The sequence below is a fragment of the Epinephelus lanceolatus genome, chromosome 5, assembly GCF_041903045.1.
Source record: "Epinephelus lanceolatus isolate andai-2023 chromosome 5, ASM4190304v1, whole genome shotgun sequence".
Taxonomy (NCBI): Eukaryota; Metazoa; Chordata; class Actinopteri; order Perciformes; family Serranidae; genus Epinephelus; species Epinephelus lanceolatus.
Window position 1 is genome coordinate 9,678,370 of NC_135738.1, and position 24,880 is coordinate 9,703,249.

Below are 24,880 nucleotides of genomic sequence, written 5' to 3' on the forward strand. Positions count from 1 at the left end.
TGCGCAGTGTGTAAGATCCTTGTCACCTACTGTGCTGTGTGCACACATGATAGCTACGTCATTATAAAGAAGTTGGTGCTTTCTGGTAACCATGACGTCATGTGTGTTTCCCCTCCTCCTAAAGGCTGTGGCTTTTACAGTATTTTTTTTATTCTTGATATTTCCTTTGCACTCCCCCTCCTCTCCTCTCTCCTCTCCTCTCACCACCCTTTCCTCCGCTTTCCTTTCCTCCTCCCTCCTCCTCCTCCTCCTCTCCACCCCTCCGTCATTACGTGTTGACCGGTCAGACCTGCCTCCCTTCACCTCCCCTCCCCTCACCTCCCCTCCTTCTCTCCCTTGGTCTTTTTCTCTGGCTTTTTCCAGGCTTCATGTCATACCACGGCTAATTCCTGAAATTCCTGCCCTCCTCTCGCTTCAAACAAACGGCTCCAGGAAGGAGACGAGGCAGCACAAAACAAAAGGGGACAAAAACAAAAAAAGACAAACCTGACAGAGTTACTCTTCTTTTTTTAAAAATAATATATAATATTGCAGCAGCTGCCTGCCTGCGTGCCCGCTCAGAGTCCCGCCAGGTAAGCTCCTACAAGTGTTTTATAATATTTAAAGTCTTGCTGTCATGTTGAGATTCAAACTGCGTCTTCAGTCCGAGTGTAACTTAGTTGGATATTGTGGATGTCCAGTCAGTGTTTGACACCGCTTTCTCTCTCTCACTGTCGGAGATAACATTCCTCAAATATCTCACATTTCTTCGCTCAAATTCCTGCATTTTTTTCTTTTAATTCCAGCACTGGAGTGTGTGTGTGTGTGTGTGTGTGTGTGTGTGTGTGTGTGTGTGTGTGTGGTTTGACTTCCTGTGCCTGTGAACTTTTTCTTGTCTTTTGAGGGAATAACGTCACAGCCGTGCAGTCAAACATTAGCGTGTGTCTGGTAAAGTTTGACACCGGGAAACTCGCATCATTTAAACGGTGTATTTATTAACTCGCAGCTTTAATTCAGGAGGTTTGTTTCCCTCCTCTGTCAACAAGTGTGAGCACACTGAGGCGGGTTGTCGCAGCAAACAGCAGTGGTGTTGCCGCTCTGGTTGCCTTTATATTTCTCAATATGTGCCAGGATTTAATTGCCTTTTTTGGGTCATTAAAGTCACCTGCGTTTCAGTAGTCAGATCCTTTACTTCAGTGTAAAATACCACCATGTGAAAACACTCTTGTGCTGTGAAACATGCACTCCAGTAAAAGTACACAGTGGTGGGAGAAGTGTTGAAGCTTTTAAACAATGACTGGATCATGACAATTTGCTGCATTTGATATTTTATACACTTATCTTTTAGCGTTTAATGTTATTTATTTATTTATCATTATGTGTTTCCTGTTGCTACTTTGGGTATATTGCCTATTGTCTATTTACTATATGTTGTATGTTGTATGAGTGTAGAGCCCAAGACAAATTTCCAAGTTAATCTTGACTCTGTTCAGGTCCTTTACTTAAATGAAAGTGAAGCAGTATCAGCAACATGTACTTGAGGCGTAAAAGGACTCACTATGCATGCAGATGGTCTATGTCAGAGTTGTATTATTATTATATTAGGCTATTTAATTATCATATTGGATGCATTAACATCCAAGCAGCATTCTGATGTTGCAGCTCCCCAAGGTGGAGCTGATTCCCGCTGTCTTTATCATGTATTAATTAAATGTTTTAAATTAACTTAAAGTAACTAAAAGTGTTCTTCGCTCGTGTAACTCTAACTCCTTTCCTGACTAATTGTGTGTATGGAAGTGTATGTGTTTGCAGCCCCTTGTGTGTATGTATGTATGCTAACAGGTACATATGTGTATGCTCATGTTCTATTAGTATCACTTTTGTATTTTCTGCACCTTGGAAAGCATGTTGTGCGTACAGCTCAAAAAGTGCTCTACAAATTAAGTTATTATTATTATTATGTTGTAATATAGTGGGGTAGAAGTACACAGAAGCAGCAGGTAAAATATTAAAATATAAGTGCAAGCAGTACAGAAGCGTAGCTGAAGATATAATGTGTGTCATCAGCAAAATAAAGCGTCAAAAGTAAAAGCACGCCTTCCTTAATGTTATGCATTCAAATAAGTGTAAACAGCATTATCACATTTTGTAAATTGATCCCTTGATTTGTTTTCAATAATCTAAATCTGCAAAATAACTAACTGTCAAATAGTATATGTATAAATATTGCAGTGAAAACCTACGTTTTATTGCATCTGTCAATAAGTCCACTGAACTGAAATCGTGTTCAGGTGCTCAGAGGTTTTGTTTTGAAATTTTTTCGGAGGTAACTGTGCAGTAGTGTAACTCATAAGTGTTTTCATTTTATGGCACACCTCTCCACAACATGTCAGAGGGAAATATTATAGTTTTTACCTCACTGCATTTATTTGAGACCACAAGTTACTCTGCAGATAACGTACGACGTATGTGATCAGTTTATAAAATATGATTTGTTGTTATCTTTTAACACATAAAAATGATAGAAAGTAGTCAAAACTAGCACCTCAACCAACGACATGATCAAGATTCTGCTTCAACAATAGTCACTTTTTATATCGCACAGTAATATAACACTGACTGGAGTCATTCTGCTGCATACTGAGTACCTCTTATAACACGTCTGTGCTTTCACCTCAGTAAGATTAAGAAAGCAGGACTTTACTTGTGGCAGAGTATTTCTACTTTGTGTTGCTGCTACTTGTACTTTAATAAATAATAGAATTGAGACATATGTAATGATATAAGAAGTTCATGCACGTGTCTCCAAAAGCAGCATTAGAATTTAAGTAACCCCATGACTGCAAGAGCAATGTTTAAATGCTGCTTCATCCTGGTGATACACACGTGAATAAAACTTGTTAGTGAAGGTTTTCAGCTTTGATTAACCTGTTGGGAGCGCTTTAATTAAAATGAGCAACATCTCAGACGTCACTGTATTTCATAACTCGCAGAGTGATGTGGTTAACCCGATGATCCACACCCTCCTTTTAAATGAATTCACAATACCATCTTGTGCACTGGTCTATAAAATGTCAGGCAATAGTGAAAAAAATGGCCGTCACAAGCTCCAAACTCAAGGTGGTGTATTTAAATACCAGTTTTTGTACGACCATCTGTCCAGAATCCAAATATACTCAATTTATTATCATAGAAGACAAAGAAAAGCAGCAAACGTTCACATGTGAGAAGCTGAATCCAGTGGATTTTTGGATTTTTTTCGCTTAAGAAAATGACTTTTAGATCCTGTGATGGACTCGACATGTTATACTCAACTTGCGCTTCTCTAAATGAATTCAAAAATCCATCTCGTGCATTGTGTAGATACCGTACATCTGTGTGTGACAGTATCATACTACTGTGTACGACTGCGGAGCTGAAAAGGCAGTGTGTGAGTGAATATTTTCGGTCAGGGTCCGAGATGACTAACACAGGGTTTGCCGGGTTGTGTGTTCGTGCATTGTGTGTGTTATGGTGTCCCACAGGGCAGCTGAGAAGAGTGTGTTTTCCAGAGGGGCAACAGGTGGATTGGAGCATGTTGACAGTGTGACGAGGGGAAGGAGGGGGTAAAAAACACACCTGTCAAAGCCTCCTCTGAAGTGTCTGACAGCCAGAGGAGTTTGGGTTTTTTCCAGGCCTTGGCCCTTTTGTTTTCAAGGCTTTGTGCTCAGACAGATGAGTTATATGGTCATGTGAACTCTAAGGTTGCATTGCTTTCACTGCAGTAGCATTTGTGTGTGTGCATCTGTTTGTGTGTGGGTGGATGTGACTGGGCCTAGAGGTGAATGGGTATGTTTGTGTGGGTGAATGAGTGGAGCAAGCAAGAAGGGAGGTAAAATGAAAGTATGAAAAGGTGTGTGAGCAAGCTGGGAAATTTTTGTGTGTGTTTGTGTGTGTGTCTTTGCCCTGAGACAGGTCCTCTCCACAGCGGAGGAGTTTTTTTATTTTTTTTTTTCTGCTGTGCTCATCCCACATAGCGATCATTCCTCCTCCGCTCGCACGAGAGAAACGAATAATGCCTCAGATATGAGCCTTGTAGAACAAAGACTTTCTGCACCCCCCCCGCCCAACCCCCCCCGTCCTTCTCTACCAACAGCGCTCTGCACCCACAGCTCTGTGCAGAGTGTGTGACTGTGTTGTCCATTGATTCCAGCCTGTCTGATGGTTCTTTCTGTTGGATTATCTGAGGCTGAGCTGATGGACCCTCTGTCCTCTTTGGCTCCGACTATTTTGTCAATGACATCTAGAGAGGGCAGAGGGTCAACACTCGCCTGACACATTAGATGGGGAGTTGAAGCTGCAGTGGAATTACACAAATTGCAGCTTGTATCATTTTTAGAAGCTGCATTTTTTAATTGATTTTTTTGGCCACTTGGGGGCAGCAGAAACAAGCTGTAAAACCAACATGGCCATATTAACTTTACAAGGTGATAATATGTCAAACTTGTTAGCGCCAATTTACACATCCAGCAGGTACGGAGTAACATAAGCATCTATTTGAAGTTGTTTCTGGCCACCCAAAGAATGTGAGTCCAACATTCACTCTGCTTTTTAGCTCTGTTTTGGTCACCACCAATCCCTGAGAGAAATATCTGCCTCTTTAAATGCTCCACTATGTTCACCAGTTGACTAGGGCTGCAACTAGGGATTATTTTCGTTATTGATTTATTTGCCAATCATTAATTGTTAAGTTGGGCGGAATGGTGATACACTGGTTAGCATTGTCGTCTCACAGCAAGAGGGTTCCCGATTCGAACCTCGTGGTACTCCGGCTTCCTCCCACAGTCCAAAGACATGCAGGTTAATTGGTGACTCTAAATTGCCCATAGGTGTGAATGTGAGTGTGAATGGTTGTCTGTCTCTATTAGGGCTGCCACTAACGATTATTTTCACTGTCGACTAATCTGTCGATTATTTCTTCGATTAGTCGACTAATCATTTCATCGAAAAATGTGTTAAAATGTTGAAAAATGTCGGTCTGTCTCGCCCAAACCCCAAAATTATGTCATCTAATGTCTTGTTTCGTACTCACGCCAAAGGGTTTTAGTTCACTGTCACGGGAGAGTGTGTAAAGCTGCTAATATCTGAATGTAAGAAGCTGCAGTATGAGTATTTTGGGGTACTTTTAGTACTTTTCCATGACTCAAGCCGATTAGTCGACTACTAAAATAGTCACCGATTATTTTAATAGTCAATTAGTCATGGATTAGTCGACTAATCATGGCAGCCCTAGTCTCTATGTGTCAGCCCTGTGATAGTCTGGTGACCTGTCCAGGGTGTACCTCGCCTCTCGCTCAATGTTAGCTAGGATAGGCTCCAGCCCCCCGCGACCCCTAACAGGATAAGCAGTCACGGTAAATGATGTCTTCTTTGTCTGACCAACAGTTAAAAAACAGAGAACAGATATATTTTTACATTTCTGCTCAAAAAAATGATTAATCGATCAACAAAGTCTTTGCTGATTGCCAGAAAAATAATATAGAAATCGTCAGTTAGCTAACTTTTGGTGCCGTTTGGTGCTGAGCATATTGTATGTTAATGCAAACCATGGATATGTTGGTGAAGATTCTCAGTCTCAGACCTGAAGAAGCCTTTTGAGAATTCAAGCAAGTCTAAGCAAGTGCTGACGGTGTAGCACTTAAGAAAACCATGTATATGTTACATTAACATTTCATACATGTATTACATATTTCTTTCCTCATAAACACTGTTTTAATAGCTTTGCACTTTTGCGATATGCATTTAATTATTCACTCTCAACATTTCATACATATGACATAGTTCAGACTACATTTACTGCATTTGAGCTCAGTGCTCTGATGGTGAGACAGCAAGACTGCTGCTAAACAGCAGGTTTGTGGCTTCCAAACCATGTATTTTAAGCCAAACATGATGTTTTCCTGACCATATTCAAGTGGGGTTTGTGCCTAAACCTACCCAGGGATGTGACAACATGAAATTGAAAATCAAACAATAAAGACACAAAAACTTTTAACATATCTGTGATTTGCAGAAATGAATGCCAACATTTATTCTGGTGATTGGGTTGTTTTTGGAGCTTTCTGGCTGAAAACAGCGGCCTGCTGCTGCCGAAAATGCCGAACAGCTGACATGATAAATGGAGGAGAAAAAGAAGTGGCAACTCTTTTGATAATTGATTTAAATAAAATCAAAGTTCCCAGCTACTCTGTGGTGATAACTCTCTGCTTTTCTTTTTCCCATATGATTATAAACTGAACGTCTTTCGGATTTGGACTGTTATTTGGACAAATCTAGGGAAACTCAGGAAAGTGTGATGGGAGTTAATTAATATTTTTAACATTTTATTGACCAATTATTGATAAAGTAGTTGTGCTGTAGTGTTTGTGTTTAATGTATAATGTATATCAGAGCGTGCATGTGTGTGTTTTAAGGAGGTGTTCGTTCCCTGTATGTTCACATGAACATGAATCTGTAACATCTAAACTTTGTTGTATATGTGTATGGCGACGTATGTGTGTGTTAGTACATGCAGGGTGTGTGTGTGTGTGTGCAGTGTGCAGAGCTTGGAGACTCCCACTGGTGCAGCCCAGTGGGACTCGGTGCCAGAGAACATGTGCTCTCAGCAAAAACCCAACAAAACAAACCCGTTTGTCTTTGCCGGCTCTCACTGCGACTTTCCATGGCATAGCCTGATCCTCAGACTGTGTTTCCTGCCTTTACATTCCCGGCCTGATTAGTGGAGATTGTGACCAGTTGAGTACACACACACACACACTCACCCACACTTACCAAACACACACAAACATACACCCAGACATACATGCAGACATGCAGTGCATGAGTGGGAGCAGAGTTCAGAGTTTTCTGGAGTTTTTGAACAAAAGCACAGACAAACACAAACTTACATAAATCATTCAGGTTTTGTTCACCCTTCAATTTTTTATGTTCTTACTTTAATATTGATCTGCACTGTGTTATGCTCTGACCTTTGCACTCCTTCCTATTGACTGGTGATAATGATTAAATACCAGCAAGACAAAGAGTTTACATTGCAGCCATGCCAGCCAATCTTTGAGTCTATGTTAAGGCACTGTTGTGCTTTGAGCGAAGTCCTAATGTCAAGATGCTAACATTCTCCTAGTTATAATGCCAACATAGCATAATATTCACCATTACCAAAGTCAATGTGACGCCATGAGATCGCCACCGTTTTTGTCTGGGGGAAAGGGGTGTGTATTCTCCAGTCTGTACACTGCAAATTTTTGCATGAGCTTTGTTTTTTTTCATTCTTCCTGGTTAATTTCAAAACCTTGAGTTACATTTTGATTGAAAAATAACGAAGCCAACATGGTGTTCGACTATTTTGAAGTCATTTCTGGTGACTGGTGAGATATGAGAGAAAACTTGCTCTTGTCTGGTTTTACAGTACATGACACCAATATAGCTGAAATAGTAGCCTACAAGTATGAGTAAAGTACTTTAAATTTCCCAACTGGCCAATAATGACTGCCAAAATGTAAGACCAAACACACACAGGCTTACTTTTGCACCATTATTATGACATATACGTGTGAGATTTCTTTAATATTCTCACCTGTTATGAAACAGTTAGAGCAGACATAAGTGTGATTTGACTTGGGGCACCGGGTGTGTACATGAGCCCTCTTAAAGGCCACCAGCCATTTCATCCTTCGTAAGTCCTCAACACCGGTGTAAAACTTAGACTTAGATTTCTAGTCTCGTTACTTGCACAACCAGTCACACAGCAGCTCTTCAGCGTGTTGGTGTGTTGATGTCAAGAAGAAAACAGCCTTAATTTGCTGCTTTTCTGAGCAGTTCCCTGCACTGCAACAAACTGAACTTGAAGTTATCTTTCCCCATAAACATATAATAATAACTACATACCAGACCCAAAGATGGCGCCTACCAGTTGCCTGGTACATATGGCGGGTTTACTTCTGCGGTATGCGGCTCACTGAATATGCACAGTAGCGTTTCTCCTGCGGGCCCCGCCTGTAAGATCCCACTCAGCTCATAGACGTTACATTGTGATGACATCACAGATTTCTAAATAGTTTTTCTTGACTTGAGGAAAGTTTTACAAATACAAAACATAATTTGTACAAAACAGATCGAGGTGTCCTCAACATCTCTTCTATAATGGTGGTCTGTGGGGAAAATGCTTTTTTCGCTGCAATACCATGAGTGGCCACTGGGGAAAAATTGGAATCAAGGCTGAGGAGCTTTACTGGAGGCCTGGATCAACCACTTCGGTCTGGACTAAAATTTATTTATATATAATTTATTTTAAGTATTTTACAGACATTCATGGACTTTTCCTTCAGTGCCATCAGCAGGTTCATATTTGAGATTCTGGGTGAAATGTTCATAAACTATTGGATGTATTATAGTGGTCATTATTAGCCAGATGGTCAAATTTTACAATTCGGTCTCATTCCGAAGTCCACCGCTTGGTCATTGATTTCGCGTCATACACTGATGGAAAATAGGCATCCTTTCGGTCAATATGACTCACTGTTGGGCAGCATCACTTAATAACACCGCCAGACGGCGTCAGTTTGTAATGCCAGCAGACAACATAGTGCTTTAAGGATGTGAAGTGTCCTTATAGGGTGGGCGGGACAGGTGGTGGAGGGTCCAACAACACTGGACTTTCACCCAGGAGGCCGATGTTCACTTCCCTTGTGAATGTCAAGCCAACCCATGATGTTTTATTCTAAACCTAACCATATGCATTTGTTGCACAATGAAATACATTTAAATATGCAGTGTTTTACCAATGTTGATGAAAGACTGGATGCATTTGCACGCTATCCCAGTACGCCAACAACAGACGCACCCAGGATACCTAGCGCGTAATATGTAGATGTGAAAGTCCGCTGTCCAAGCGGTGCTATGGGAGGAGTTGGGAGTGAGAATGTGTTGTGTTACTAGTACTCGTAGGCTATCTAGTTATTATTATACATCTATGGGCGGACCAAACGACAGGTCGACATTGCTGTCCATAGGCCATGCTAAAAATACCAAAAAATATAAAATGCACTCAGTGCCCTCGTGTAGCCGAGCTACCCTCCCACCTGGCTGGCAAGGGTCCAGGCCGAAGGTGAACAGAGGCTCAGCTACCTGCAGCGTCAGTGGTCTTTGGCTCTGTGTTGGTTTGTGTGTGTGTTGAGCTGAAGGCTTTATTGTTTGTTCGCCACTGTGTGTGTGTGTGTGTGTGTGTGTGTGTGTGTGTGTGTGATGTCTGTCAGCGTTGCATATGAACTGGATAGTTTCAGTGAGTGTGTGTTTAAGCATCTGTGACTCATGTCATGTGTGATGTGCATGTGTGGGCTCCTCTTTGTTCAAGTGTTGTTTTCCTCATAATTTGATGCCATGAGTGCGTTTGTCTCAATTGGTCAGTGTGTGTGTGTGTGCAGTTGTGTCAAGGGGTGGGGGGCAGTTTGGGGGGTTACGTGGCCCCCTGACCACAGCACCAGCTGGGGGATTATCCCGTTGAGCGGATCCAGGGAAGAGGGGCCTCGCTGTGGGTGGATGAGGGGAGGCAGAGGGGGGGTTGATGGTGGAGTAGGTGGAGGGGGGCTGTTTAAAGGCATGGCTTAGGTTAATTAACCTCCTGGACACTTTGACGGAGGCACAGAGCAGCACATTAATGGTTTATGGCCTCCACAGATCTCACAGTGACCTGCAGTGGCCCTGAGCTGGAGCTGCGGTTAGTTTAAAATCAGTTACAAAATCAGTGGAAATGTCAGATTTGAGTCATGGTTTATAATTTACTGCAGAGAATTTTGTTTTGTTGTTATTTTTAATGAAGGCACCGGCTTACAGTGGAGTGGCTGGTCGGCTCGTGATCAAGATTAGGGCTTATTGGATTGTGCAACAGAGAGATTAACTAATTTGAGTTTTTATGTTTGTGTTTTAATTCAGATTAGTTGTATTTATATTAGTTTAGCTCTGCTTTCATTACAGGTGAGAATCCCAGCCTTGACGTAGCTCTAATTGCAGGAATATCTCCTATTTAAATAATAAGGATATATTTAGGGGGATATAAAATACACAACAACACATTAGCATAATGGGGAAAACTGTTACACGTAGTCTTTATTTTAATTGGTCAGGTTGTGATTTAAGTCATTTGCTTTGGTTCTCTAATGAGCTTTTTTATGTCAGTGATTTTGTTGCGTTTCTTAAAGGCGGATGTCTCAGTATGCAAAAAACCTATTGAATATTTACAGCAACATTACAGTTGCTGCTGAAAGTTTTTCAACATAAGCTGTAAAAGCCATCAGTTACTAAAATCTTCACAGCATCTCCAGAGTAGAACTGTTAACTAGCTGATTATGAACAATGTCACACTCACTTTAGTGGTGTCTGACTATCAGTGCAGATTTTATTTTAGGGTCCTACTGAGTTCAAAGGTCAGACTGTTGTTTTCATATTGTGTACCAGGTCATGGAAAATATTTCTGGGGCTGCAACTAGTGATTATTTTCATTTTTGATAAATCTGTCAGTGTTTGAGAATACTGAAAAATGTCACAATTTCTCTGTTGAAAAGTCTTCAGTTCCACTGTTTTGTCCAACCAATGGGCCAAGCAATACCCCATAGATATTTGGTTGTTGATCAACTGATTGATTACATAATTAATCGTTCCAGGTCTTAATATTTTAATTTTGTAAAAGACTGAGAGTAATTAGCTTCTTAAGTTAAGGGCCACAACTAAAAAATACATCTGACAAACTCAACAGCAGTGTCTCTTTCTAGAAATCATGATCCGGTTACTCAAGATAATCCACAGACCTTGTTGTGAGCAATTAAATGTAGAACTATTTTCTTTGTCCCGAACTACACCCACCAACAATGTCACCACTCAGAAGGAAGCATGCATCTACGTGCATGGACAAGAGGCTCCTGCTCCCGACAGCACGAGATGTAAACATTAATGGCGTCCTCCTTGGCTGAGCTGCAAAGTTAGCTAGCTTAGTGGTGCTAGGTGAGCTAGCAGTAGATGCACTCTTCCTTCTGCGTGGTGATATGGTTGGTGGGTGTAATTTGGTGGAAAAAAAATTAGTTCCTCAAAATGGTCGATCATTCCTAGTTCCTAAAAGGGGTATCCTTAGAGGTATGAAATAGTTCCTCTGGTCCAAAAACACTTATTGTTGTGAGCAGTTTCATGTAGGAACTATTTTTCTTCTGACTGAACTACAACCACCAACTGTATCACTGTGCAGGAGGAAGTGTGCATCTACTGCTAGCTCACCTGGTATGATTGAGCTAGCTAGCATTACAGCTCAGCCAAAGAGAACGCCACTTATATTGACATCTCGCACTGTCACAAGCACGAGCATATTGTCGATATCCAATCTCCAACACTCGGCAACTCCTACCAAAACAATTTATAGCACAACAGGTAAGGGGAAAACTATTGATTTGGGGGTGAACTGTCCCTTTAATTTACAGTTATGTAAAACAAAAAAGCAGCAGATCCTCACATTTTTGGAAAATAAAACTAGCAAATATTTGGCATTTTAGCTTGATGAAGAAGTGATTAATTGATCCATTTGTTGATCGACAAATGTTACTTGTTTCAGTCCAGTGATTGTTTACTATGAACACTGTTAGATGTGACTTGAATTCCCCCAACTTGTAGTAGTAACGACACTCAAAGTTATGGCTTGTGATAAAGTATTTAAACTAAATTTTCTGTTGAACTCCCTGACTCTTACCCTTTTCAACTGGACAGGAATACATTTCTGGGGGAAAACAGTTGAATTGAATTATGTATCAGCAGGGAATATATCATAAGACTGTCAAAAACAATTCTGTGTATATGTGTGTGAAGACTGTGCGGTCAATGCAGCTTTGAGTTTGTCCAGTCTGCTCTCCGAAAGTCTTTCTGAGTATTGGTGTTTTGTTTGTGTGGGCATGAGCTTATTTTATCACTGTGTGCTTCTGTGTCTACATCTGTTTATACAGTATGTGTGTGTGCGTGTTTGTGTGTGTGTGTGAGAGAGAGAAAGAGATGGGGAGAACGGCTGACTGGCCGGACGCTTTACAGGAAACGTTGTGGAACATCAGGGGTCTCAGAGGAAGAGCGAGGAGGGAACCGAGCTGGCTGGAGAGTCTTACTCACTCTATACAACACACTGAGTCACTCACCAGATCGTTACGACTGTAGCCTCAGAGTTGTAGACCCCTGTGCTACCTTCACATGTAACACATGCACTCATGTTTGGGATTATAATTGACGTAATGGTCACTGCTTTTCTTTTTGTTGCCCTAAAATGGACATGGAGGTCGAGCGGTTTCACAGTAGCAGGAAAATGACAAACATAAAGCTCTGCTTGTGTTGACTCATGAGTTTGGGTTCTTTTCTTCAACATGTCCGTCCATCCCGCACGTCCGCTGAGAGGAAGAGGTGGAGGCGACGTCTGTCTTATTCTCTCCTCCCAAATGTATAAGCACTGTGTGCACATCCTAAACAAAGTGGCGCGCAGAGAAAACAGGATGTGAATCTGCTGTTGGACATGTTGCAAGTCAAACATTTCTGTCATAAGGAACCAAAGGAATGTCAAGTTAATCCTTTTAATTAGTCAGCTGGTTATTGTAATACCCCCACACCCTAAACAATGCACAAACACATTGATTAGAATCTCCGCTGAGGATCTCTAAGTTTAATAATACAGTCCGCTGCAGTACTGATGAAGAAATGAGCAACCCAAAAAGCCTCCTGGCCTTAATATCCTGGTATGATCCTCCATGGCATCTGTGTCTAAGTGTGTCTGAGGACGGTGATCCCACTTTAATGTGTCTCCTCATTTGTTGACTTTAGGCCCCTGCTGCACCCCCCCCTTTCTCCTCCTGCTGTTGTCTCAACACTAGGTGCCACTTTATTTGTTTTCACTAACCTGATTAATGATCTGAGGCGCTTCTTCCAAATCAGGGTGAGCAGCTGTGGGGCTGATGTGATCATGTACTGTGTGATATGACTGCCTTAATGTATCAGCAGGGTGTCACCTGTTATCAGCGACATTTATTTAACCAACCATGTAGTGCTGACCAATATGGAGAAAATGAAATATCACGATATATTTGACCAAATACCTCAATATCAATATTGCATAATATTGCAGAGTTGAGTATTGGTGGGAGCTACAATGATTAATCGATTAGTTGTCAGCAATTAATCGGTTTGAGGAATATTTTAAGTTAAAAAAAGTCAAAATTCTCTCATTCCAGCTTCGAATAATTTTGGTTTATTTACTCCTCTATGACAGATAGGTTAACTAAATATCTTCGTGTTGTGGATGAAACAAGGCTTTTGAGGACGCCATCTTGGGCTTTGGGAAACACCGATAGACATTTTTTCACAATTTTCTGATATTTTTTAAAGCAAATAACTATTAATAAAATAATCAAGATTAATCATCAATGAAAATAATTGTTAGCCGCAGCCCTAATATTGGTGCTTTCACAAACATTTACACAATGAGATTTTTGATTAATAATCAACAGTAACATACCGTAAAACTTCAATTAGTAGCCCAGGCTATTATTTGCTTAAATCACTAAATTCAACAGGCCTATATTTGGGGCTGGCCTTTAATTCCTTTTACACAAAACTGGCTCTCAGTAAACATTGGGAAATACAATCAAATTGCTTAGGTGAACCCGTATGAATATTGTTTAAAAAATTAGGCTTCGAATAACATATCTCTCATGTATTATGTTATGCAAGTTGTTTCATGGCACCTGAGGATAACACCACTTTATCCCATTAAAACAATATTCACAACTTGGAATAATTTTTTATAAAAACACTTTTGATTCCTTTGATCGGCGGATCCTCACGGACTAAAGGAACATAAATAACTTAGCAGGTATTGAAGAATGGACACATATTCTCTTAAGTCACCACTTTTTATTTGTCATGCTGGTAAATCTGAATGAATTACTGTTTATCTCTGGTGCTCATGGTTTTGGTAAAATTAAATGAACCGAGCTAAAGATATGTAGCATCTCTATATTGAAAAAAGTTTAAAATATATTTTTATGCGCGATCTAAACCGCTAACTAATGTTAGCTCAAGTGGGTAGTCAACAATCTGCTTTTATATATCCAAACAACTTCTATAAAAATGAACTGCTTGACAACCAGACCCAGCGTCTTATTGACTTATGACTAAGCCACACCCCCCCTCCACACACTCGGACAAACTATCAACATTCAGTGACTGGCGCTATGACAGGTGTCACACTACACGGCATTTCGCAGGAGGCAATTGATGATTTTTGGGGACATAACGATCAGATGTCATTGAGAAGTAACCAAAAGGGCCTAAACTACACATTGGAGGGATATATTCATATTGTTGAGAAGGTCGATGAAAAGCTTAAATTACAAGCCAAAATTTACAGGTCACAGTGTACGCTTGTGAACCGCATCTCGTTGCCGTCGCCATCAAAGACAACAAGTTAAAGTGCCACTGAAGTTAAGGTTTTTGGCTCAGAATATGAGAAAAGGATAACGGCCTTTTTACCATCTTTACCAAGAGTGTCTCTCCGTTAGTTTGGTGCTACAGTATTTACACTGAATCATTCAGCATAACGTTTGCCAACCTTTGTTATCTCTTCCATTACAGATAAGTTAATGAAGCTAAGCTCCAGAAGTTAACGTTAGCTTAACTAGAGCCCTTTGGACAACAGCTAACAATGATGTACGATCACCAAAGTACAAAACTAGAACAAAATAGGCTAATGAACTCCCAGCAAACAAGGTGACATGATGAACAACGCAGCTAAGAGCTAACGTTAGGCTAACTTTAGCTAACGTTAGCTAGAGATGTTAAAGATAACTTCATATTTCTTTCCAGCAAAGTGACAATATGTTGCCTCAAACACAATGTTGACTTACCTTAAAACAGATGTAGACATCAGTGTTAATCTTATTCACGTTGAGTTGATGTTGTGGTCTAACGTTACCACGCAACTTTATCCAAAGGAGACACTTTTCTCGGTTGAGATGTGGTTTAAAGTGTAAAAAATACACCTCGTCGTCCAGCCTCTCAGGATACCTTGTGTCAGAGTTGCATGTACCCCATGCACACCGTTTGACCATTTTTAAACTTCAAATCTCAGAAAAAGCTCATAAAACCGAACAAACTGACTTTCTGTAATGCATTTCAATGAACGTCCAGGCAGAGAATGTCTGAGTGTGTGGGAATGGCTATACGCACTGTGATTGGCTCATTGCGTTTGAGGGCGGGGTTTAGCCATAGGTCTAATTGTCAAGGCCTAGGCTTTTAACTGAAGTTTTACTGTAAATATAATGTCCAAGTGAGTAAAGGTAAATAATAGAGCAGCTAGAACAGTTCGGTAAGGTCCGAAAATTTCATCACTTCTTCTGTAACGCAACCTTTAGAATAATGAAAAAACAACACTTACAATATTATAATATCCAAAATCTGAGGCGATATCTAGTCTCATACCACAACATAGATAATATCGATTTATTGCTCAGCCCTAAAACAACCTAATCCTTGTTGTTAGTCAGATCGATTGATATATACATCAAAACTAATTGTTGTTTATTGATTAATCATCTGAGGTTTCCAGCTTCTTTATTGTGAGAATGTGCTTCACTTCTGGTGTACATTATTGTTAATTAAATGTCCTTGGGTTTTGGACTGTTGGTCACACAACACACGCAATTTGAAGACATCACCTCGGGTTTCAGGAAATTTCCTGACATTTTATAGCTTAAACAATTTATTGATTGATCAAAAATATGAAGAGATTAATTGATAATGACCATTAAGTGTTAGTTGCAGTCTTCTTTATTACTTTAAAATGTTTTGTGTTTGTGGTTTCTTTGTGTTGTAACTTTTGTTTTGTGAAAGTGTTGATGCTCAATACATCAGAGCATGAATTGCTATTCAAACTATAAATTATATTGAACATTTGCAAGCACATATGATATGCATTAGTAAGACACTTGTCAGAAAGTAGAACAAATATGTGGAGAAGAACCAATAACATAATTGTAGAACGTTCCCTGGATAAATCAGGAGTTTCTCTTTGAACAGCATTGTGTCAATTTCATCCTCCTTCTCTTGTCTTCCCAGGACTGCTCTGCCACATCCCGCCCATCATCATCATCATCATCATCATCATCACCTCTGTGGATTCCATACAGGCAGTCCTGCTGGTCTCTCCCTTTATCCCATCATCTCCCCCCACCCAGACCCTCCACCCCCTGCTCCGTGGTCCCCTTCCCATCGTCCCACCACGTCTGCAGAGTGGGTGCCGGCTCCCTCCCCAAGGGGTGGGAGTGAGGAGCTGGGGGACGGGCTCGACAAACCCCTGGAGAATGATGCGGAGGGCGTGTGGAGCCCCGACATCGAGCAGAGCTTCCAGGAGGCCCTGGCCATCTACCCACCCTGTGGCCGCAGGAAGATCATCCTCTCTGATGAGGGCAAGATGTACGGTACGCCCACCCCTATCGTCATACTATCATGAAACCTTTTTCCTCTCGAACAGGATGATAAACACAAAACCTGAATGGGACGACAACATGCAGAACAGTCAGCTAAGAAATTACAAATGATTGTAATTGTGTCACAGGTTCACTGATCATGTTGTTTTTTAATATTATAAAAATTAATGCATTTATTATTTACTACACTAACTTCTTTAAATGTTAAAATGGCATTACATTTGGTGTAGGGTGCATAATGGCTTGCCTGGAACTCAATACGCCAATTTTAGGACTTGGACTTAACTTGGGACAGACAATACGACTTGACTCACAATATCACAAGCAAAACTTGAGACTTACTTGTGACTTGGGAAACAATGAAGATGAAGGAATCTCCATGCTTCAGCTGTGGGCAGGATCTGGCATGATGAAATCTTACAGTAGATTGGTTACAGTAATTGTTTTTTAATAAGCTCCAGGGGCCTGAACACACTGAAAAAATAATTGCAAATTTTGTGGCGTAATAAATTAATTCCATAAATAATATTATTAACAACAATTCTATAATGGAGGAAGCTGTCGTAGCTTATTAGCTTTTTTGCAACATCAACTTTTATTTAACCTCCTCTGACGGTGTAAAAACTGTTCCACAAAAGATCAATAGTTTGCAGACAGTTATGATAAGACCACCACAGCCATACTATAATAAGAGCGTGTTTATAGACCCTTTTATGGCTGACATTATCTACAGAATGCACGCACATGTTGGTAGTGGAAGCAGTGTTGTCCCCCAGCCATCCAGATGAGCTAGCAAGCTTTAAACATTGAATTAAAACTGTTACCAGCATCAGAATGTCTGGTTGTTGCGTGTTCGGCAACTGTGCTTCGGTTTAATGAGTGACTGTGTTAACTGGTGACTGGTGATTGTTTGTAATGACAACAGCTGTTGAAAATATGAACATGACATTTAGGGGCCCCTGTAAAAACCTTCAATTTCCCTTTAATCAATTTTAAATACGTACTCATCTGTGTTTATTATCTACACCAGGCATGTCCAAAGTCTGGCCCGGGGGCCAATTGTGGCCCGCAGACCAATTTTAATTGGCCCTCGGCTTGACTTTCAAAATATACCATATGTGGCCCTTTACACAATAATGGTTAATCGAGCAAGATCACTTCGCATTTTTACCTTTCACCTCACAATGATAGCACTATCATACAGTTTTTAGACAGGCATCAAGTAGTAAAAAATCATTAAAAGATAAAAAATGGTTGCATTTGTCTCACTTTTTTTTCTGGCCCCCATTCAAAAAAGTTTGGACAACCCTGATCTACACCAACTGTTTAGGTAAGGTACGATGAGCAACCATAGACGCATTTGGCTGAAGGTCACCAGTTAACACTGTGGTCACTCGTTACAACGAAACACTGGCTGCATTTATTTTTTCAAGTGTACTAATTGGGATTTTTAAGGACAGATAATGTGTTCATTACAAAGACAGCAATATGAATGCCACACAAAGGCAAGAAAAAGTAATGTCCAGTCGAGATAAATATAGAAAGTGGAAAAAAAAGCTCACCCCATGGCAACCAAACGAGGATGTGATGCACCATGGATAGGCCCGACTCACCTAACGTTAAGAACACAAGCTATGAGTCAGTTCACTTCTGCTGTGTTGAAGACCATTTGTCAGGAAGTGTTTTACAGATTTTCAGGAAGATGTTGTTGGCGAGTTTATATCAAAGGCCTTCCACATGAATCATGTCAGCTCCCTCAGCCATTGGTGGAAAGAGGGCTGGACACTGGTTGCATTTAAGATAATTAAGGTGTTGACTGTCACAGGACTGAGGACACGATAAAAAATTCTCGTGTAACAGTCAAACAGAAGCAGAGTGATGTTTGCATAACAACTTTATCATCGAGCTCTGAACTATGCTAGCTAGAGCCGACACAAAATGCAGGAACTGTTCCCTGTTAGGATGAAACGTTAGTTTCCTGTTTCTTAAATTAAAACCTAAGTCTCACGCATAGGGTTGTGTCCTTGTCTTTGATTGGAAGGATTTTCTGATATCAAGACTAGGGCTGCAATGATGAGTCGACTAATCCATGACTAATCGACTATTAAAATAATCGGTGACTATTTTAGTAGTCGACTAATCGGTTTTAGTCATTTTTCATAGAAAAGTACAATAAAAGTACCCCAAAATACTCTTACTGCAGCTTCTCACGTTCAAATATTGGCAGCTTTACACACCCTCCCATGATGGTGAACTAAAATCCTTTGGCTTGAGTACGAAACAAGACATTAGATGACATAATTTTGGGGTTTGGGAGAGACAGACCGACATTTTTCAACATTTCAACACATTTTTCGATAAAATGTTTAGTCGACAATGAAAATAATCGTTAGTTGCAGCCCTAATCAAGACACGAAACTCTAAGTCTGTGCGGGTATTTGACTCTCTGTACATGACCACAGATAACAAAATGTTAAGGCCCATTTATGCTCCCTTTACGTACGAAAATGTATACGTCCGTTTCAAACGATGTTACCGTCACTGCCCACATACTTCCATGTGGACTTTACGTTGGCATGGATGTTAACCAATATATCCACCAGGGGGCAGCCCAGAGTCAAAAGTATATGACAAAAACAAACATGGCAACTGTGGAGGAGATACTGATAATGTACCTCTTGCATAAAAGACAAAAACAAAGGCAGCGTTGTAGGAGGCGGTGGTCAGTGAGGCCGTTAAATACATTGCAACTGGAGGACGGAGAATTCCTTTCCTCAAAAAGTTCCGCCATTGTTATTTCTTCTTCGTGTCTCACTAGAGCTACGTATCGGGTAGTGACAGCAACACTTCCCCCACGGTTCCCGGTGGTACTGCTCCGTTTGGCCCGTATCCGTAAGCTTTATGGAAACGTGCAGAAATACGAACAAAATGAACACGGAGCACGGACAGAAGGCTCTGTCCATATCCGTATCCATATCCGTATTTAACATTGAGCATAAATGGGCCTTTAGCCATAAGCATCTAATGTTAGTGACTTGTATGCTTGAAATTTCTCGCTGGTCTACAGACTAGGTTTGTTTACCAAATACATGCATTTATCTGGCCACTGATGACTGGGCGGCTTGCTAATGTCCTCTACCTATTCACTAATAGCACACAGATCTGGAAGTCAGTTAGTAGCATTGGTGATCTTTGATGGTTAATGCCCTTGCACTCCACCATACCTGCCATGTTGTGCGCACACCCTTACATACGTCATCATAGTTTACAAAGTTGCACCTTATTTATTTTCATGTAACCTCTATTTAACCAGGAAGTCCCATTGAGATTGAAAGTCTCTTTTACAAGAGAGCCCTGGCTAAGGTAGCAGCCAATCAGAACACAACATACAACATATAATACAAAAATCTACAATAAAACAACAACTAATCAAACATAGTGGCCTTTATGATGCCCTTCAATTCACTGATGGATGTAAGTGTTTCTAATTTTAGATTAAAAAGATCTTACTGTAACTGTACGTTCCAGATGTCGCCATTCCTGATTTTGCCAAACAATTACTTTTTCCAGCCTCTGGTATTTATGTCATTATCTCTTAGTCATTGTTTTCTCACTGTACTTGCTTTGCTGTAGAATAACATTAGTGAAATACTGAAGTTAGTGTCATCATTGGCAACAAAAAAAAAAATATTGTTTTACGCTTAACAGCTTAGTAAGCAGGAAGAAATGGTGATAAATAGTCTTTCCTAAGCTGTTGTTAAATGTCTGTTAAGCTATTTCACTGACATTACAGTCACAGGCTGTAAAACACTACTGTATATAAACCCACAGTGCAACACACATCTGCAGCGTCGTGGGGCACGAACAGACAAATATTCGCTTCCACACAGTTCCCACTGTAAACTGCTCTTCATGTGGACATACAATTTGTTTCACATGCTCTCTCCCACACACTCACCCGTTCACCACCGCTCCTCATGTTCATGTTTCACATCACTCCTGTTTCCTGCACAGCTGTCAGCTTCACTTGGTCCCATAGTGTACAGTATGATGGCATGATGTGTCAGAAACAGGCGCACACACTCAATCCACTCATTCTTCTACATGTGCATACACAGCATGCCTCTTACGCAGACTTCAATTTCTTCATCTATCAGAAACCATGGTGTTTACAGTGAATAAAAATGATGACCTGACATGTTCAGAAAAATGTTTTCTCCCAACAAAGCAAAGTTGCATTTCTATCCAAGCCTTCAGGATCTATAACAATGACAAATAAAGCATTAAAGTGTGATTGTCAGCCTCGTGAACACACAGTTGTTTGGGCCAGACCTTTGTCCCATTGTATTTCTGGCAGTGATAGCTGAGAGCACTTTACAGTATTCCTGCTGCCAAAATTAGCTCCAAATCCCTAAACCCAAACGGGTTCAGAGGAACGGGGGATAATTTTCACTTCCTTCCCAGTTGTGATTACACGGCGTGGATGCTAACTTTGTGTGTTGTCGCCTCATGTGATCTATCAGATATTCTCCCGGGGATTTCCGCACTAAATTCAGCTTGATGAGATATCAAATTGTTCATGGTGTTAAACCACAGATCACTGATTCTTTGTTGTTGTTTGTTGGCCGCCCTGAGATATTTTCTTTCCTTTTACTCAACACTAAAATAATGATTTGAGATTTGGAGCAGCAACATGACTTCACTGTAGGTCTTTCCTTGTTGAATCTTTGGCTAATGTCATTTCCAAACAGGTGTTGGGAAGGTGAGGTGACATTCCTCTGCGACATCTTGCTGAAAGATGTTTAGGAACAGATGGCTCAGCCATCGTGTGTCGTCCTGCCTGCCTGACTGTTTGATAGTGGATCTGCTCGGTGGAAAACGGGCGGACAGAGGTAGCGGCGCTATCAGACAGCCTCTGTCATCGCCTTGTTTTGTCACTGTGCCAGACAGCTCCTTTAACTGTTGGCTTTACCTAGCCTAGCTTAGCCACCTATTGAGGTCATGGCCATCCTCTGATCAACGCTTAAATCCTTATAAAGCCTGTAATAATAGTTGGAGGGGGGCAGGGGAGAGCGGGGCAGGTGGCTCATTCTGTGTCACAGGGATGAGGGGGGCCATTGGATGGGGGAAAGGTGGTGATGGTGGGGTTTTTGGCAAGGCGGGCACTGAGGTGCCCCTTCCTCCCTGTGGGGGTCAGGGGCAGGTGATGCGCGCCAGGGAGTGCGTTGGCCCGCCAGGAATGGCATGTGCGCTCGGGAGCCCGGGGGTTCAAGGCAGCTCGGCTGTAACCCTAAACCAGAATAGACGTTTACCCTTTGAGCGCCTGGAGGGGAGGAGGACGGGTGGACAAATAAACACCAAGGTGGGCAGTGGTGTCTTGCATGGCCTCAGGGCCCGGCAGAACTCTCACACACCTGTCCCTCGTGTGTGTATGTGTGTTAGTGTGTGTGTGTGTATGTGTGTGTGTTTCAGAGTGAGAAAGGTAAAGGTTGTGCGTACCAGCTATTTCTGTGATTTACCTCCCTCATATCTCTTTGTTTCAGACACCATGTCTCTCTTTGTCCTCTGTGAACAACCTCTTCTCCCTCCTGTCAGTCTGTCAGTTGGTCCGTCTGCCTTTCAGTTCACCTCCAGCTGCTCTCTGAGTTCAACCTGACAGCCTTGCGGCAAATCCAGATTTATGACTTGAGAAATGAGGCAACAGCGAGCCCGTGCGTGGCCCACTGTGCCCCCATAACAGCCCCACCAGCCCATCCCTTACAGCCCCTGCAGCTCCCCTGTCCTCCCCTTTTATCACCATCCGCGGGGTCACAAGTGGCCAACAACTCAAGTCATTCAAGCAACCACAATCAATGCAAAGCCACTTTGAAGGTCTTTAGTGTTGTTAATGCTGTTAGAGCGCTGATAGGTGGTCTTAAATCAGGTAGCCAAATCAAATATCAGCTGAGAATATCTTTAAAGGCATACATGAAATGGTGAAGCGATGACTTGATGGTTTTTAGGTGTTACTTTGTCTTCTTGTATGGGCTAAATGTGGACACATAGATAAAACAAACTTCCAGCAAAATAACTGAGTGCGCTGGCCGAGAGCGGCATACTCCGAATTTTAGGTTGAATTCCCCTCTGAGGAATGAATGCCATTCTCTGCTAAACAATATGATATTGAGTCTCCGAGCAGTGAAACAGAGGGAATGTGTGCTTCTATCCATTGTAAATTCCTCAATTGAATGGAATGTTTTTTAGCCCATATTCCGCGTACATTCATCACATTTCTTTCCCATAATGCCGTGCATAGTGCTGGCCCTCGCGCCCATTACTCAACAGACCTATTAGCTCGCTCATTAGGGACGGTGTCACGGATATTGTGGCGGTTATGTGCTCCAGCGGTAATTCGACATGCATCTGCCAAGGAAAACATTTCCTGCCTTGTGTGGCTCTCAGCGAGAGACGTGCCCTGTGGTCTGACCGAAGGCCTCATTCTGCAATAATGGAAAAACAGTCCCAAACTTGTAGTGCAGTGGAAACCAATGTGCTGACAGCTCTCACTAGAAGAATGTGGCACTGGAAATGTGATTATCTACCCTTTTTATTTACTACCATATAACTGCTATATTAATTTATGTGCCGCTTTTGCAATTGCAATTTCATTTTATGATGTCTTCAGACTAATTTTTTTATTTGGCAGCATTAAATCTTGCATCACATGTTTTATGCAGCTGTTATGGTTTCGTCACACTTGATTTCCTAACATCTGTGAGAGGAGCACTTTTCTCACATTTTGATGGGCTCTGCTTCCTGTAAAAAAACAATATTTATAACTTGTGTTAGTGCAGTGGATAAAGACAACAATGTTCCCCTCAGTAGTGGCATATTTTTCTGTCAGTGCAGAACAAAGAATACCCACACCATGAATCATGCGCCCACTGAGCTTTGCTTGTGCAATATTGTCGGTTTTTGTCGGGGTGACGGGGATATGTTTTCGTCTCAACTCATTCTCATTAAGAATGTGATGTAAAGGTCAGTGGAAAGTAACAGCGAGTCCTCACCCGGGCACAAGCTTTGACAGTAAAGTGAGAGATTCACCAGTCACCTTGACCTGCTGACCTTTGAAGAAGCCTCTGGGGCATGTGTTTTCAAGTGGTTTCCCTTTATAACCATGCCTCAGTTCCCTGCTTGAAGAAATATACGTCTGCATTATGTGTAGCTAATGGAGGGCAGGGCTATGTGATGACATTAGTAGGGACAGAGGATTATAATGTTCAGTATGTCTTATAACTGTTTATTTGTGTATCGTAAAGTGGAATCAACACCTCTGTAAAACAGCTTCAACAAAAACTGAATATTATAACCTTCATGAAGGATTTATTGCAGGACTGTTGTGTTAAGGCCCAGTAACACCACACCGACTCCATATAACTAGTGCTGATGACCGCCAACTGTTGCGTTGCCTCACATCAGCTGTGTCTCGGCCAGAAAGTTGCACTTAAACCCTCCAGTCAGTGTGAACATTCTGCACCTGCGTGAGAAGAAATAAATCCCCAGGGATGACGGTTTCTTGTGGGCTTGTAGACGTAGAAGTTAGTTGGCGAAAATAAACTCTGTAGCAAACAAATGTTTATGACGCTTCAGCAAAATAATCCTCACAAATGAACACCACTTTTATGATTTTTGAAGAGTAAAAGCAATTGCTGGAAGTAAAAAGCATCTGTAAACAAACTACACTGCAGTCTCATGACATAACGTCGCCACCGTAATGACGTTCTGTCGTCTCATTTGTTAGCAACCACCTTTTTTAAGACACCTAAAAGCATAAAACTCCATGAGAGGAGTATTTTCTGACGTATTTTATATGTTAGAACAAAATATGGAAGTTTGTTAAGCTTGTGTTCCCCTCAGACCTTATTTCAGGCATCTAACAAAAAACAGACATTGATGTTGAAACAAGGGCGCTGAGAGCTAACTAGCTAGTTAGCTAAAATGCTAACTAATATCCTGGTTTTAGGACTCATTCCTGCAGCTCTTCAAACCAGCAGGTGGCGATAGTTTGTATTTGTTGTTCAAAAAGGGACAACGGAAGACGGATGGGACGGATTCAGGACGCTAAGTTAGTCAGTTAGCACATTAGCAACACAACCTGATGTGTACTAGCGAACATTAAGGCAAACAGTTTTGAGCGATTCTGCTAAAGAGCCGAATGGCTGAAAAAAAATCCTCCGACCCTGAAAAATTAGTCTCGATTTTACGCCCCCTTGACTTAAGGTTTTTGTTTGTTTTCCTCACTTTAGTTTCTCTTCTCTTTCACTGAGCTGAACTGCTATAGACTAGCCTATTAGTTTTACCTTGGTGTACCAAATAAACTGGAAACT

At 41.3% G+C, this 24,880-nt stretch overlaps 1 protein-coding gene across 5 annotated transcripts in view; it reads left to right on the top strand.

Moving 5' to 3' along the window:
* Positions 1–281: 281 nt before the first annotated feature.
* Positions 282–24,880, top strand: part of tead4 (TEA domain transcription factor 4) — a 68,531-nt gene continuing 43,932 nt past the window's right edge. For 2 of the 5 annotated variants that reach the window (XM_078167684.1, XM_078167685.1), the window contains exons 1-2: positions 282–572; positions 16,144–16,505. In XM_078167684.1, coding sequence (XP_078023810.1) covers positions 16,389–16,505 — 117 coding nt within the window. In that variant the 5' untranslated portion in view covers positions 282–572; positions 16,144–16,388. Of the gene's footprint in view, positions 573–16,143; positions 16,506–24,880 lie in introns of those variants that run through there. The other 3 variants (XM_033633986.2, XM_078167686.1, XM_033633987.2) reach the window with 2 other exon arrangements.